General features: G+C 42.9%; 1 protein-coding gene across 7 annotated transcripts in view; it reads right to left on the bottom strand.

The window, feature by feature from the left end:
• The window catches only part of snama (something that sticks like glue), a 95,254-nt gene that overhangs the window by 45,602 nt on the left and 35,970 nt on the right, over positions 1-13,682 (bottom strand). For 4 of the 7 annotated variants that reach the window (XM_075702426.1, XM_075702432.1, XM_075702430.1 and 1 more), the window contains exon 5: positions 1,304-1,345. In XM_075702426.1, coding sequence (XP_075558541.1) covers positions 1,304-1,345 — 42 coding nt within the window. The remainder of the gene's footprint in view (positions 1-1,303; positions 1,346-13,682) is intronic. The other 3 variants (XM_075702427.1, XM_075702431.1, XM_075702429.1) reach the window with 1 other exon arrangement.

The following is a 13,682-nucleotide window of genomic DNA, read 5'->3' as shown; positions in this document are numbered from 1 at the left end:
CAGAGAAAAGGAAAGACAGTGCAGCTTCAGTGATACCTCTCTGAGGTTTAATTCTGTTGAGTGCTAGAACAGCTCCATAAAAAACTGACCCCAACAATATAGATACACTAGAAGGGTAAAAGAAGAAAAAAATATGTTACAGCATCTGCACTAGTCATGAATTTATACTTCGAAAAGTGCTTTACATGATCACCTAATTCATAGTATACTGTTAATTTTGAATGCCCAACAAGTCACACACCACTAAATCTGGGTGGTATCTGGGCTGCAAACTCAAGACGGGCAAGTATTTTTGATGTTCTACAGAACACATAAGGGTTTATAATAACAAAGTACTCAAAAGAGAAATAATTAGTTGAATGAGACTAGTCACTGGCATGCTAATAACTAGCAATGACAATAAGCTTCAATCAGGTTGTTTGCAGAAAGCTGCAGTTAAGACAAATTCACGTACCAACCATCACTACTACTTACGGCCCCGCTGCCATACCAACAAGACTGGCACCACCATCAGATTTCTCTAGCATTTGTAGCATAAACTCTATGGAGTAGGTGACGTGAGCTATAACGGCTTTGTTGTATGCAGTAAGCAAGGCAAGCTGCAATGGCTTTGTTGACATGTAAAAAACAATTACATCTGGTTGCACAGTGAACAGCCTGTTTACTGCACCCCAAATCGTGTGCAACTGTGCCTTCAACAGCCCTGAGCTCCAGTATTCCATAGTACCAACTCAGCATTGCTGCTCTGCCTTCCTTAGTCAAACTATTTTTTCAGTACCAATGTGCATCTAAAAAGCATGAAGCTAGTTGGCAAAAAAATAGACAGGACATGCCCATTCCATTTATCTCCCCGTCCTGCACAATCTATCATCTTTTGTCAGTGTCACCATCTGTACACCACGTGCCATTATGAAAGAGAACACTGAACTTGAATTAAAAGCTCGTAATTTTTCTTGCTCGTGTGGTAAAATAATCTTAAAAAAAAAAAAAAGAAGCTCCACAAGTGGGGCATTTAACACGAGAGCTTTAGTGCAGTGATAGAGATTCGGACCTGTGCATTTGCGAGATTTGCAGTTAGAACACAGATAATTACTTGCTGGCACAGAGTGCACCTATTGGCAATTTTAGCGTTACACAGACACAGAGAACCTCGAAATATAGTAAAGCATTCTTAACAGCCGTTTGTTGTAAAACCTGAAGGCTTCGTACAGATCCATGCCTTGAAAAGTGCACCAACACATCAGCCCAATGCTGCACAATCTTACACGAGACACTTTATCCTACGAGATACACAGACACTCACCTTGGCCAGCTTTTCATAATTACGACCAGGAGAACTAGTCTGCTTTGAGAAAGGGAGGCAAGAAGACGACATGGGTTAGACAAAACACTTGCATCCCAGACACAAGAGTAGCCCCTAGAAGGCAACGGCAGGTGGGTACTGCAAACTGTATTTGTCTCAAGTCTGTGGAATGTTCAACTTGCAGTGATCGGTTAATCAAAATGCGTTAAGACCAGAGTAAATCTCGAGATATTAAGCCCAACTGAAAACCTTTGAAACTGAACTAAACCCATTCCCGACAGGCTTTAACCAGAAATAAGCACTCTGCAGAGGCATCACTTGCAGTTATGTTGCCCATGAATGGATGATGGCAATTAGTCTTAATTTATTGCAGAAGAGACACATTCAGGGGCCTCATCAAGACAAACAACCTGCAGTACCCACCATGAACACAAACAATCCAAGAATCACACTATCAATTTTTATAATTTGCTCTGAACTAATTTTGGCAACAAGAGCTACGAGCTGTTGGTGGAACACTTACTAGATCAAATTAGGGACCTATTCAGCCTTTTGTAATGCAATAACGCAGTAACTTGCAATAACGTGCAGAGTTTTAACGACGTTATAATAAACATTGTTCATCACCGACCAGGGAGACAAATCTTGAGAAGAGCAGAGCATACTGCAGCAGCAAGGCTCGACTTAGGTGCATGAACATGTGGTTTCCACAGATGCCAGCAATGCAGAATATAGGCTGCTGGGCTTTACATAACATCAAAGGATGACACACAGTTCCTAAGATGGGTAGCACTATCAAGACAGACACAAGACAGGACAGGCAGTAACTTGTAACTGACTTTAAAAAAAAGCTAAGGCTGGCGTCAACCCAAGAATGCAGAGGCAAGTAGACTACTGTCACTTGAGATAATTTGTATTGATGTTAAGCCAATTAATTACATTTACTCATTTTTGCATGTCACAGCAAAGGCAAACTTTTAATATTCCTGTCCTTTTGAAACTGTTTTATAACACAGTTTAACACAGTATAACACAACTTAGGTCACTGACCTAAGTTGGCAGTTGACTGTCCATGGTCTATTATGTAGTGCATTGAGATGCTGTACTGAAAAGACAAAGTTAAAAGCCAGTCGTCGGACCAACTTGGATCATTGCGGATGCGACCCTGGGAGCGTGCCCACTCATCAATGAACTTCTTAGATGCCAAATTTTGGGCCAAGGGTGTATGTACCACTGGGTACGTGCTGCTCTTCGATGACAATGCAGATCCTTTAAAATTTTTCCAGGCAGAATCAAACTCGCGTCATATTTACGTTTAGACAATCTTGTCTGAATGTATATTCCCACACGTGCCACACGCAAATCTTGTGGCGGCACCACTAAATAGCGCAGCGTGTCCAATGGGAAGTGCAAAAGCTACACTGCTTCAATGCTAATCGCGTGAACACCGACATTCATCGCGAGATGGGTCATGCCGGAATGTTTTTTTTTTCTTTACCGTAGAAAGTCAGTAGCATGTTAATGTTAAACTCATTTTGGGTTTTTTTCCTTGTCTGTGTCGTCTCGCCACCCATTTTCTTGGTGCGGTGCACCAACCGGGTCAACATACTGTGGCATACAGCATCTGCCGGTAGCAGACGTATCCAGACCTTTCATCAGCTGCATAAGTTACGTCTGCTGTCGTCAGGCGCTGCGAGCCAGCTCCCAATGTTGTTCTCTGAGCCAGTGGCAAACATGCCCCTGCACTGACACCTGCCGAAGTGAATGCTCATGCACTTGAGCCAAGCCTTACTAAAGCAGGAACTGCAAGCACAGACTTCCAAGTTCCTGCTTAGCTACAGTGGGAAGCTCACTCCAGGCTTACAACACTGCGCACAAAAAGCTACACATGGTTTCGAAGTAAACCAAATGCAGCAAGCTTGTAAAAAACAAATTTCTTTTCGTCTAGTGTAGGTAAAATACGAATTGGCAAAAAAAGAAGAATGTGAATGTCTTGCAAATGTCCTTGGCACCAATGAGCACCAAAAAACAACTTTCTAGCACCTAATTATATCCAACTATTTTTTCAAACAAGTGCACCTTCAGGCTTGTGTTGTAAAAAAAAATGCGATCAGACGTAACCATGATGAATTTTCTCTGCAAGCTGTCTGAGGTTGAGGCACAAAACAAGACTGGGCAAATGGAAAGTCTAACCACCACCACCACTTAAGGTGTGTATAGCTGAATATGTGAAAAGCAGAGACTGGAAAGCTATGCAGAAAATAGGGCAACCCGATTTTTGAGAACAAGGGCAATGCCTGCGCTACTGCCACTCTTGTGTGCAGTCATCCCACTTTTGGTCCTTCTTCCCTGGCACTATAGTACAAATTGGCAGGCCTTGCGCTTTGGTACACAGAAGATTCAATATATACGACTACTACCTATATAAGATGTTGCCTGCCTATAAGCACTTGTGTCACCTCTTTCGTACTGAGTTTTACCAGCAGCCTTTCTCAAGATGTCCAAAAAACCTCCATTCTGCACATTACAGCCAGATTCATCTGTTGCATGCAACTTTGACTATGTGCCGACATTTTCTATGGCCATGGCATGCCAGCTGCAGCGTACTTCGGTGCAATGTATTTGCAGAAATTCCACAGCCAGTTTACCAGCTACAGATTAAGGATGAGCAAAGCAGTACATATTGTTTCAGCTGCGGCCTTTGAGGCATTTCTCTGCAACAAAATCTCGGTTTGGCTAAATTGGTTACAAGTAGCATATACAGTCAAAACAAACTGACATGTACGGTTGATGGTTAGGGTATATGATGCTGATCCAAAATGGCTTCCGAAACCTACAGCGCACTTTTGGCGCTGCATCATCTCGTAGAAATTGCCCAAGTGCTTGGGCTAGTTCTCAACATTTCAGGTTTTGCGCCCTTTCCTACAAACAAAAATTTTCCTTCTCCTTTTGTTTCAGTACATAAGCCCCTCCTTTCATGAAGATTGTGAGGAAAAACAAGTGTTTGCCCCCACGCATGCTCAACATCTACGCTATCTGAAACTATGCTTTTCATGCAATCCGAAGTTTCATAGCAGTTTACCTTTAAGAGCCATCTATGCAGATGTTTTCATAAAGACTGATGAGTTAAGGGAAATGCAAAGCGCAACAAGTGCTAACTACAAGAGGTGATCTTGGAAACTAGTATTGTTTAAAACAAAAAGAACTGCCCAGTCTTGTTTTCTTTTTTAATATGAAAATTGCTGGCTTAAGAACAATGGGATGAAAGAGTATGAATGGGGAGGAAAAAAAAAAAGAGGATATAGTGATGCACCTGTGTAGTGAGGTCACAGGAAAGCACACTTCGACTGGCTTTGCATGCAGAACTCAAGTCACACAAGGGTGTTTATTTGGGCACCAGCGTTTCGTAAATGTACAGCTCCCCTCTGGGAGGCAGGTAATGAAATCCACTTCAAGTGAATCAGTGAGCAATACACCATCAGAGCATTCCAGCAATACTAACACAATATGCGCTAACTGCGTTGACAAATGACATTGTTCACGCATCTTGACATGCCACTGCAGGTTGCAGAGTACGAAAGGTCAATCAAAACTGAGCTCAGTACCGCGACAAATGGTAAAACGGTACATGGATGGAAGCAGCCAAAAGGAAGAAACCTCGCAACACCACCCTGGTTCAGCTGGTGCAATCAAATGTGCTGATAACGATAGTCAGGTTAAGCTTCTTTTTTTTTGTCATACAAGTTGCACTGGCCCATAAGATCTTTTGACTTCTCGGTCAAACGCACCACTTCACTGCAAGCTGAGCCCAGACTGTGGTTTTGCCCCTTTTACAGAGCAACCTCATTCATTACAAAATACAGATTGACGACGTCATTCTTGAACTTTTCATTTGAACTGAACAAATAATACTGAGATTCACAGCCCACGCTTGCTTAACTATACCAAATGTTCTAACCAGACCCATTGTATATGCCTATGGCCAATTAGGTTGGATATCATAGCAGAAAAGTCAATTAAGTTCCAGGCATCAAGTATGAGGTTATAACGGAGCTATAAAAAAATTTGAACTGTTCAGAGGTTTCAAGAAAACACCTAGATCGGAGTCCCCACACAAGACTTAACTAAACAAAGTTCATTTTATAGGCCCTTCCATGCGAAGCTGATTTGTGAAAACAATCCCCAATGACATTCATTTAAGCATTAGCGAGAGTCATCAGTGGCAATCATTAGTGAACCAATGATTGAGACTGCTCTGTTATACCAGCTCAACGATCAGGTTCACAGCAGCTGTACAAACACAGCACAATAAGCAAAACGGTGCAGAAAAAGAAAAAAAAAATTGGTCTTTTGAACTGAATTCAAGACTCGCATTTCAAAACAATGTGGTTACACGCCGCACAAAGATTTGCTAAACACATCGGCAGTCCCATGCAGTCCAGGGAGTCCACACAACACAAATGCACACGCGCACCCGCTTTCCGCACTAGCACCACGGTGTTCCTCAACCGGTCACTGTTGAATTCGAGCGCAGTCTCTATAGATGCACACGGTGGTGGTGGGAAGGTATGCTTCAATGATGGGGCTATGGGATGGTATTTTGCATGGCACGTTGGTTATCTTCAGAGTGGAAGGCTTCGGCAAAGGTTGCACATGGTATGCCGAACGCTGTGCACACGGCAGGGGCCGCACTGTGGCAATGACAGCGGGGAGATTACAAGCGACGGTCTGTCTGACACTCACAAAAACCTACAGAGAAGCTTACAGAACGACACATCAATACTGAATGTTGACTCCCCTCAAAAGGTATACAAGTGTTCCCCCTTGGTACCTTGGGCTTTATTTTTGTCCCTCCCAACAAAGCAAGGAAGCAAAGCTCGCGATGACAACGGAACCAATGGATGGTCACAAAACTGCATACAAAATTATTTCTAGATCAAACAGTCACGTGAGCGCTTTGGCAAAGAAATTCATCAATAAGCAGCATCACTGGCAGGTCAGCCGAAACAGACAATACAAACTTGCGTAAAATGCTTACAAGACACTGACTGACATGTCCTAGAAGACTAAGAATTCAGTGTTAGGAACCAGTAAATTTTTTCCACATCTAAGAACATGCAACCCCACTTGATAACAATGTTCAAAAGCAAAAAAGAAGGAAGGACAAGAACAAATGCAAATAATTTCAAAAATTGCAGACTGTATAACAAATTATTGATCAAGTTTCCATTGCTACATGAGCCACAGTTAATATCATTGCTTTTTAGATCATGATGGTTCAACCGAATAGACTACAGATTCATATATATATTGAAGGCAGCCAGCTATTACCCATGCCACATGGGCACAGTAAATGACTTTCTTCCGGCAAAGTCCAAACTTAATAACATCTGTCATAATGTCAATAACAGTGAGCAATTTTAGGAACTAATTAAAAAAAACATGCGTTTACAAGTTTACTTAAGCTTCATAAATAGTGAAATATAAAAAGCATACAATGATACTGTTAGCTTGAGCTTGTTGCTGTCTTTACAAATGCTGCAGCCAATCATAGCAACTTTGGCCCATTGCATGCCAAATTCGAGGCCTAAAATCAAAATCCCATTTGCAGCGTCAAAGCCGTTGCAACACAGACCTGTGGAAGTTTGTCGACTACAACTCCTGACAAAAGCGTCAGTAAATGTTTTTTTTTCTTTCCCTTTAATTTTTTTCTCTTTTTTTTGTTCATGACAGAGGCTGTTTCACATGCCTGAATTGTACTGCAATGCATAAACTAAGGCAACAAGAGCGTGCATTCATCAGTCAAATGAGTTATGGCAAACACATTAGGTCACAGGCGATGTTAAGGTGAACGACGGAGCTTTGTCCATGTGGTGTCATGGAAATGACATGAAAATTTAAGGCATCAGGAAGTTAATGCATTTTCTGTGCCGATGTGGCATGTGCAGAAGAGCACAACGTAAATGAGAAATCCCTGCTAAAACTTCATTAAGAAAGCTTCAGCACACGCAACATCAAAAACATGCCACGTCATCCCAACAACAGATTTGGGCTGTTAGATTTCACCAGTGCTACCCGAAGTGTTACACAGCCTAGTTTCAAATACAACACAAGAGGCTCTTCAGAGCCTTTGTATAGTAAATAATCCTGCATGAATGCTAAAAGCACCACAAGGATTGAAGTATTTTTTAAACATAAGTTCACACAAAATTTACGCCAGATGGGGAAAGCAAACAAAGGCGCTCATGCTGCTACGGTTATGCTGCAGCACTTGACCGACAAGTATTTTGCCATGAACGAACTGCTGTGTGCAGTTCCCACTTCAAGGACGGGGACACAGGCTGCTAACGATTTCAGCATCCCGGTAGCTTCCCGCTGCCAACAAACTGCTGTGGTCAGCTATACTGTCGTAAATTGAAATGCGAACTTCAAGCCAGTGCACGCCTTTCTTTTGGATTCACTGGAGAAAATGATTTTTGGCCAGACTCACAAGTGTGCCCCAACTTAACTTTGCCAAATGCAGGGCAATGCAAAAGGGGCCATCTCAACATGACGACGCTCCCTAGCAAATCAAGGAGCACAATTTTGCAATCGGCTGCTTTCAGCCTCCTGTGGGAGCACTGGCAAACAACTCGTTGCTACTGAGTGCCAAAACGTGTGGAGATTACTGCAGCCAAGGGTAAGTGCTGCCTTCAAGAGAAGACGAAGAGCAACACTTGGATGCACCTTAAATACAGGCAACAGGCTCAGACTCCAGTCTTGGCTAACAGCATGTATAGCCATTAACTGGCTACACATCCGTGCCGAACTGAGACCTCAGGAAACGACACCTAGGAGATTGTTCTCAGTGAAGCCTTATTGGTTCGCATTTCAATTTATGTTAACCGTGTCTCCGAAGAGTACGGAGGGAGACACTGAAGAACCAAAAATGACCACGGCAATGCTTTTTTTGACACCAGCCACACTGCATACAGTCCCAGCAGCGTTAGCTTTGAGCGATACCTAGAGGTTCGTTACTTTGATAAATTAAATATAAGTTCCAGAGCATGCTGGCATGGCTCCAAATTGTGAAGCACACTTAGAGTTTCTGCCACCACTCAGGACTACCCCTACCACATTTTGTGCACACCCATTTAGGTCTTGCCGTACCATCCTGAACAAATGCTAGGTGCTGGTTTGTTATGAAGAACCCATGGCAACATGCACAGTTGATACACTATACATCGAATGTCTGGCCAGTCCAACATTTTGTAATTGCCTCGACAAGCAAAGTATTTTAGACAGTGTGATGTGTTCTCCTCTCCCTCCCTTTCCAGTATATGCAATGGTGGTTCAGTAATTAACACTTCATTGGTAGTCAGTCATGTCCACTCTTTCCAGTCCCTTTGTTTTTGTTGCCTTTTACCTATGTCAAGAAGCTGTACCAACAGGCTCAAGTTGCAACGCTGTAGAAGCAGCACAAGTGTGCCCCATTAAATTCATGGCATCGGCAACGTTGCCAAATCTTCCTGCACGCTTCCTTACATTGCTCAGATGAAATCCATTCAGTGCATTTACCAAGGCCCATCACGCAGTGTACACACTCCACTAATAGAACGAAAATTTCACTCCACTTTTAGTGCCTTTGCAGCAACTTCACTGTTAATGCTCGAGATAAAGAAGCACTTATTTCTGCCACAATTGTCCACCAGGAGATTTATGTACGCAAGCATTATTCCATCCTGCTGACACAAAATGCGTTAGCCGCCAAGCCATCACGGCGGGCGCTCAGGCAAAGGATGTCAATGCATAAGTCCGTGCTGGCTTGCACTGATTGCCACAGCGTCAAGTTTTCGTCTATGCAATGAAAAATGCAAAGCTCAGTAAAGGAATTTATGCGGAGAGCCAGTGTTGGGACTAATAAAGCACTTGTGCTGAGCGTATCTATGACTGAGTTCAGCAAGCTACCTTTCCAGACAACAGCTTGACACAGCGGTCCACACACCGACTCTAGGTCAATGAATGAAAATATGATGATGGTATTAGTGATGGTATGCCACAAGTGTGAGTTACATAGTGATTGGCCATCGTAAATGACTTGCAAAAAGAATCATCACGTGCACGCACTCACTCATGTCCATTAAAGAGCCCTGTGTGTTAGTGGATGCTAGTTGAAGTGCTAACATGAGATACGTTCTAGAGCAAGGCCCTTAATTTTTGGTCACCAGCGTCTATTTTTTAACATGCCCCAAGGTGTTGCAAAACTTTGCCAAAGTACGACTGCAGTTAGTAACAGCCGTAACAGCACAGTAACTGCTATCATGCTCTTACTGTGCACAGCTAGTGTGTGCAAACATTTAGATTATTCTTGATATGATCAAAATCGCAGTGGAACAACCGGAGTGTGACAGCATTGATTCCGAGAGCAAAAATGCACCGACAGGAGCAGTTGTCCCACGCCACTGCATGCAACATTAGAAAATGTGGAGGCACCACAGCGTAAATTTTTTTTTCTACAATGGAAGTTGTAGGGCACTGTTTAGGAAATGTCTTGCTGCAAGAAGATCTCAAATTAGTTCATTATTACAGGAGACGGAAGAAATCGGTATGTTGTGCTGCCATGCTGCCAGTAGACAAGCTTCACTGCCCACGTACACGCTCTTCTCCTGCCTTGACTAATGTTCGCAAGCTTCTTCCATGCCTCTTCCCATACTGGAGCCAAGGGACCACGCCACATTTACGTTGCAACCCCAGCTTTTTCTTTCTTTTTTTCTTTTTTCTGTGCAGCGCACTCCCTGTGGCGGCAATGCACATTTTGCATTGGATGATCTACTCGTATCATGTGCAACAACCAGTCATGTTGAAGGCAGTGAGGCTTACGTAGAGGAATTCGTGTTTGCTACCTTGACACTGGCTGGAAGTGGGGCTCCCTCAAGAGGAAGGGCCCACAAGCTTGTTTGAAATTGTTTTCACGCCGTGCTGCCACTTAAAACTGCAGAAACGATTGCCACCGTGTGACCTACACACCATGCTTATCTGTTTGCAATGATCAAACCTGGCGAGGGGCCCTTTAAAGTAGCAAAAGACTGCACCTGAAGCTTATTACGGTCTTCTGCTGAAGTTTGACTGGGGTCATTCTGAAGTTGTGTGCAACAATGTCATATCAGTTTTTTTTTTTTTCGTGTTTATCACACAACAGTGATCAACAGCCACAACTGGGGGGTTAAGGTACTAAAACCTAGTGTCACCAACAGCGGGTGCCACAGAACTTGAAAGGCGAAGAATGACTCCATCTTGCTGACTTTTGTCAAGAGTTTTCCCAAGAGTTTTCCCAAAAAGCTGGCTAACTGCCCACACGTGATGGCGCATATGTGGTACAATTTTATCAGTCTGCACAGTGTTCTTTACACCACTCAAACTCGTCTCACCAGGGTTCTGCCACTAACAATCACAATACCTCAGGCATACACGTTAACAGCCTGCTGAGTAGCCGAATAAGGACTTGAATGTTCTAATAAAGGGGAGCAAAAAATGCTCCCCCACCTTCTTTCAGCTGAAAGCATTGGTTCAGAATGGTATTGCAAACCCTCAAGTCCATTTCCAGGACAAATATCCTGTTTATTATAGAGTAACAGCATGGTATGCTGCAAGCCATTCCCTTAAGAGTAAAAAGTGACAAGCTGCCACTGATTCATCAAAGACAGGTCTTTATTGAAACAAAAACAAAACGCAATGGTCCAAGAGAGGCAAACATTGCAGCCAGAAATTCAGGGTAGCAGTACAATAGAAAAGGAATAAAAAAAATTGTGCAATATATCACCGGCACACGAAAAACAACTTCAAAAATTTGTTTTGTGCCTCAGGGCACCTGTGCAACATTGGGCTAGTTATTTTACCGTAACTGTTATTTCTCTATGAGGATTGTGTCACTGTCAGTAACAGTGCAATCTGAATGTAAGCAAGTGACAACGTACTTAATTTCCAATCCCCGCTTTTACAAGTTGCCAATGCGCAGTCATGCACAACCAGATCTAGTCCGCAAATGTTGCAACGAACAACTTGTCAGTCTTCATGAAACATGTGCTATTGCTTTGGTAGAATAAAACATTGAACATTGCTGGCAGTAATATTACTTTATGCTTGGGTAATCAAGAACTCAAAACTCAATATCCAGAGGATGTACAGATGACCAATGCAACATAAATCAAGTACAACTGTTGCTCATGAGTAGCTGCATCACTAACAGGTAGGTACCCCAGAGACATTTTTCTCAGTAGGTAAGTTTGGCAACTATCAGAAAGACATAGTAAAAAACTGAAAGAAAGCACCAATGCGTCAGTGCACAAAAATATCACAGTACAGTAAAGGAAAAAAGAAAATACAACACAGGTGGCACAAATGGCACATCCCTGAAGTGAGGACAATAAGTGAGTATTTCTCAGGTACCTTGTTGACCTTCAGTTGGCGAAGGTACAAACAACTGCCATAGGCAGTAAGTATATCACAAGTGACTGGCACACACACGCAGAAACACGGTCAGACAAAAAACAATTCAAGACAAGTAGACCAGAGCTGCTATGACGTTTGGCAAGCTGAGATGACAGCCTGAGGCATACCCATAACAAAAATTGGATGCACGGAAGTACTATTGTAATCATGTTTTGGGCTATGAAAGACACTAACGGAATGCTAAAGATATGCTGCGCAGCTGAAACACCAAAGTGCCAATTATTATTTTTTTAATGTTTTTACATCTAAAGCTACACAGGTTGAGAGAGAGCAGCTAGAGAGGGAGAATTAATGTCGAACATTAAGGGGCTCCATGACGTGCGCACAATTTTAGCACACAATCGTTTTCGCGTGCCCCTATTCAAACACAGCTGCCACGGCTTTGAATCATATCCACGACCACTCTACAGCCACAAAGCCACCACAGCAGAGGGCCAGGGAATGCTGCATGAATGCAAGAGACCAGTATAAACGGCTCTTACAACAAAGCAACTGCCGGTTCATTTGAACTCAATTTCGCCCACAGGCCGCCTATGCGGCATATAATACGAAGCATGCACTGCCTGCAGAAGTGCATTATAAATGCAGATGTGCACAGTCAAGTGAACAGTGGTGCCATCTGATGCCAGGAAGGTGAAACGACACACCCTGCCATCCTTTTTGCAGTGGGCATTTCACACAGGGCAAAAACACACGGCATTTCTTTCACTGAAAAATTTACTTCTGCAATCCAGCATTGCCACAAGTGCATATTTCTGAACTTTCCTTGATAAATCAGGAGAGTTAAAGCATTATCCGAAATGGCATCACACAAAGTGCAAATGTCACCTCTAAGTGCTGTGACCACACATGCCATTATGCCACAGGTTTGCCCCAGGCTGAAGCTAGCCTCACATCAGCAGCCCTTATCTGGTACATTAAGTGACACAGACATGTAAAATCACTGTTCAGTGCTATAGGAACTCTAAAGCAAGGTGCTGCTCACCAAGTGTGTGCGTCCTAAACTCAGGCATACTAGTAGTAAGCAGATGCACCCTTGGAAATATTCATTCACAAAATTCACCAACGCTAAGGAACTTCCTGAGGGTTTGCCTTGCCAGCACTGTCTTACCTCACACTAATAGCTAATCGTATACACACACATCTCATACTGGGAGGTCAGTTAACATCCTCCTGCCGTCTCGGTGTACAGCATGAGCTATAAGACCCTTTATTCAATACAAAAACTATACTGTGTCAAGCAATGTCCAAAAAGCAAATAAAGAACTCTCGTAAGATGCCCATATGCAATGCTTAACAACCCCTTCTGTGCTGGTGAACACATCTAGTGTTCTTTTACACCTAAAACATTCATTGCTTATATTAGATTATGCTTTAGAAAAACCCACATGACACAAGAAGGCCTAGCAAAGTGCAATGTTGGGATTTAGCTGGTGCACAGCTGTCAATGTTTGTGGCACAAAACATGGAAAGAAGAAACGGGCAGAAAGAATGAACAAACCATATTGCTTTTCTCTATGTTTTGCACCACAAACACCAACAAGAAGGACCATAGACAGCACAAGCCCATAAAAACTGGGCTAGCTGGTTCAAGAGCTAAATTCCGAAAACAACTTTTTATAATCAAAACTCATCACTTGTAATTGCAAATATGCTTGCCATACGTGCTATGTAAGCTAGTGGAAATAATTGACAAATGGTGCTGAATGACATTTACAACTACGAAAATTGCACATGGCACCCTCCGGCACCAAGCACAGCAGCTGCACGTGCAGATCAAGTCGGCACCTGCTGCTACTCGCGTTGCAGAGAAATCGACAAGTGACTGCAAGTGTGACAGTGCGGGTCATACTACTGATTGTGTGTCTGCATCAGCATTGTTATCGAGCTG

Source organism: Dermacentor variabilis, chromosome 8, assembly GCF_050947875.1.
Source record: "Dermacentor variabilis isolate Ectoservices chromosome 8, ASM5094787v1, whole genome shotgun sequence".
In the NCBI taxonomy this organism is placed as follows: Eukaryota; Metazoa; Arthropoda; class Arachnida; order Ixodida; family Ixodidae; genus Dermacentor; species Dermacentor variabilis.
This window is presented reverse-complemented; position numbering and strand designations above follow the sequence as displayed.